Genomic DNA, 3,492 nt, shown 5'->3' with positions numbered 1-3,492 from the left:
AACCCATGTTGGTCAGGTTTAACCATGAAACACATAGTTACATATCTGTCTGAAACTGCAGTCATAGTTTTTGTTCTTTTGAATTTTAAGTCTGAGTTGGTGGTGCATGATGGGTATAAATATAGGACAATGAATAATTGTCACTGTGTATTTAAAGTCGATTTTTGTTCTTTTATTAATGGTATTTTCCCTTTACATACGTACAACATACATACATACATACAACAAATGGAAAAATTTGTTTTGCAATTTTTTGGACTCTTAGCCATCATCATGGTGCAAGTTGTCTGTATGTGTAATTGTTTAATTGTCACAAAGGTCAGGTTGTGACCTATCAGGTGTTTTGATGTCTAGAGTGAATGGTAATTTTTTAATATTAAAAATAATACTGGACATTTATTTTTTGATTTTTCTTTAAAATACATTTTGACTTAAAAATTGTAATTAATTTTTTGATTTTTGAGCTGATTTTTTTGGATTGTTTTGGTTAAGGCAAATGAATTAAATGTATGTTGTTCCATCTAAATATTTATTTTTACAAACGGGCCTGAAGATTGTCATTCATTACTTGAGCTTTATTGAGAGCATCATGCTGTAGTTTCTGAATATCTTAAGTAAGAAGGGATTTATCTTCGTTAGCCTTGTAAAATAACATGTATTACTTGTTACACGAACATCTTAAAATAATACAAAACTTTTAACTTCAAACCAGGAAGGTATGCATTGGTTCTGTAAGATTAAATACCACAAGTCAACATAAAGAAATGGTTGTATGAGGAGGAAACAATAAAGTGATGTTTCTGTGATTTGGAATACCACAAATTAGTAGAAACACGTGTATTTGGTCATAATTAACGATATATTATTTAGAGTGAAGTGTATAAACATTTGAAGTTGTAAGAAGATGGTAAAAGTATTGTAACAGGTTAGTTTTGATTAACGTTTTAAGTGCTTTGATTAAAAAATGGTAAAGTAACCGTTTTTCTGTGTTACTGTTTCCAGGCTGTTTTGTCCACTAAAAAGTACCTAACCATTGAATCTTTCCAGATGAGAGCATGAAAGATGAACTAGCTGGAACAACGGCAGTTGTTGTTTTACTGAAGGGGAACAAAATCTATTGTGTAGGTTTCTTACTAAACTCAGTTGTTGTTTTACTGAAGGGGAACAAAATCTACTGTGTAGGTTTCTTACTAAACTCAGTTGTTGTTTTACTGAAGGGGAACAAAATCTACTGTGTAGGTTTCTTACTTCTTACTAAACTGCCTTACAAGTTGACTGTTAAAAATTTTTGTCACATTTAAAGCTTATCAAGGACTGGAGAGGGTTGATAAGAATTTTATTAGTATACTTGGATTTTAAGTATAAGTAACTTATAAACCATGGGTTTTATATATTTTTAAATTAATGTTTATTTAGATAATCTAGTAAGATGTAGCTGATGTACATGTATAAAATCTAACATTTTTTCTGTATGTTTGGTGCTGGAGCATCAGGGTTAAGACTATAATGCCAAGACGTATTGCTGTGTTTTCAGGGCAACGTTGGAGATTCTAGAGCAGTGGCTAGCATTGGTGGACAAGTGCAGCAGTTGTCGTACGACCACAAACCTGGGAATGAAGCTGAAACTAAACGAATTATTGCAGCAGGTGGTTGGGTTGAATTCAATCGAGTGAATGGTAATTTTGTTTCATTTGCTGTTTAGTACCTTCAGACATTTAGTAAAATGTACTAACATAAGAGAGAGTTTCAACTTTGGCTTCCAGAGGCCAGTACTGTAGTGTGATATGTTAACATAAGCTCCACCTAATTCTACTTTCTCTTTGATACTGTAATTGGCTTTATGGAACTTTGTTTTATCAAATGAGCTACATTGAATTCTATCCTCAGCTGTGTACTGGTAGTTTCGGCTTGTCAAGCTCACTATATATTGACTTTTATACTTTCCTCTTGATTGTTGACTTAATCAAGTTCACTGTGCTGACCTTTGTCCTATTCTGTTGATTGTTGAATTTACTTGAACAAATTCACTATATTGACCTTTCCTGGTTGTTTTTCTTTGTCTAGTACATTAATTTATTCTACAGGTAACCTTGCCTTGTCCCGAGCTCTAGGAGATTTTGTTTTCAAGAAGAATGATAAGAAAGCTCCAGAAGAACAAATTGTCACTGGTAAGTCCTAGTGATCCGATAACATTTCTCAAGCAGCAGAAATAAAGTTAAGGACCTTAAAACATCTTTCTGCCATTAAGAAGTTAACGTAGTAAATCCATTGTTGCCATGTTAACTAGCATATTTGATGTGTAATAAACGTATGAAGATGATTTATTTCTATTGATCAAAGTATAGCAAGTGTTTTTTTTCAACATCTGTATTTTGATATCATCTTTTACATTGCACTCGTGATTTATGGTTTTATGTCATCCTGTATTGGAATAAAAAAGTGTGATCTCCTTTAAAACTCGTTTGATTTAATATTTTTAGGATTTGTGAAATAAGCCGTGTATTAAGGTCCAAATCTTCTAACATTTTTAAAGTAATTGATAGCCACAATGATTTTATTAACTTGCACCAGATCAGATCAGATAATTTACTGTGGTTTATTACAACAGCTCTTACCCATTAATAAGGCTAGCTTGAACACTTAGGATCCACATATATTTAGTGTAAGGCTTAGTAACTTGTTTAATATATAATAAGTTGTGTGTCGTATAGCATATCCAGATGTGGTGGTGAAGGAAATAACTCCAGACCATGAATTCATTATTCTCGCATGTGATGGAATTTGGGACGTGATGTCAAATGAAGAAGTAGTGGCATTTGTACGAGCAAGAATTGCAAAAAAGATGGAGCCTGAACATGTAAGATATATGTACACAACTATTTAACATAAACTGTTAATTATATTTACGTATCTTTCAACATGAGGTTGATCTTTGGTTCTAATGTTTCCAGCAATTTACCTTTTATTTCCTTGTTCTTTTGAAACTTCTCAGTATTTTAGCTCTTTCAGTTTTGAAACATTAAAAGCATTTTGTGAGGTCTTTACTTAAAACCTTTCAGATTTAGTCTTTTGTTTACTCCTTCATATTTCAAACATCTTGCTGCGTTTGAAATGAATCTGAGTCATAGTTTATGGATCTTGTTCTATTGGAATTTTCTAGAAGTAGCCTTCAGATCTGCTTGTAGTGAATTATTTCAGATCTAGATTTCAACCTTTCATATATTTTCTTTTTTATTTTGTGTCAGAGTTTACTAGTTGTGGTCTGTGAAATTTGTGTCAGAGTTTACTAGTTGTGGTCTGTGTAGCTTGTATCAGAGTTTAGTAGTTGTGGTCTGTGTAGCTTGTATCAGAGTTTAGTAGTTGTGGTCTGTGTATCTTGTTGTATCAGAGTTTAGTAGCTGTGGTCTGTGTATCTTGTTGTATCAGAGTTTAGTAGCTGTGGTCTGTGTATCTTGTTGTATCAGAGTTTAGTAGCTGTGGTCTGTGTATCTT

At 32.6% G+C, this 3,492-nt stretch overlaps 1 protein-coding gene across 9 annotated transcripts in view; it reads left to right on the top strand.

The window, feature by feature from the left end:
- Positions 1-3,492, top strand: part of LOC106473833 (probable protein phosphatase 2C T23F11.1) — a 19,090-nt gene that overhangs the window by 13,686 nt on the left and 1,912 nt on the right. For 6 of the 9 annotated variants that reach the window (XM_022402213.1, XM_022402217.1, XM_022402215.1 and 3 more), the window contains 4 exons: positions 1,048-1,178; positions 1,535-1,676; positions 2,085-2,168; positions 2,712-2,857. In XM_022402213.1, coding sequence (XP_022257921.1) covers positions 1,048-1,178; positions 1,535-1,676; positions 2,085-2,168; positions 2,712-2,857 — 503 coding nt within the window. The remainder of the gene's footprint in view (positions 1-1,047; positions 1,179-1,534; positions 1,677-2,084; positions 2,169-2,711; positions 2,858-3,492) is intronic. The other 3 variants (XM_013934509.2, XM_013934508.2, XM_022402219.1) reach the window with 1 other exon arrangement.

The sequence above is a fragment of the Limulus polyphemus genome, unplaced genomic scaffold, assembly GCF_000517525.1.
Source record: "Limulus polyphemus unplaced genomic scaffold, Limulus_polyphemus-2.1.2 Scaffold6540, whole genome shotgun sequence".
Classification (NCBI taxonomy): Eukaryota; Metazoa; Arthropoda; class Merostomata; order Xiphosura; family Limulidae; genus Limulus; species Limulus polyphemus.
Note: the sequence above shows the minus strand (reverse complement) of the source record. Positions and strands in the feature narration are given on the sequence as shown.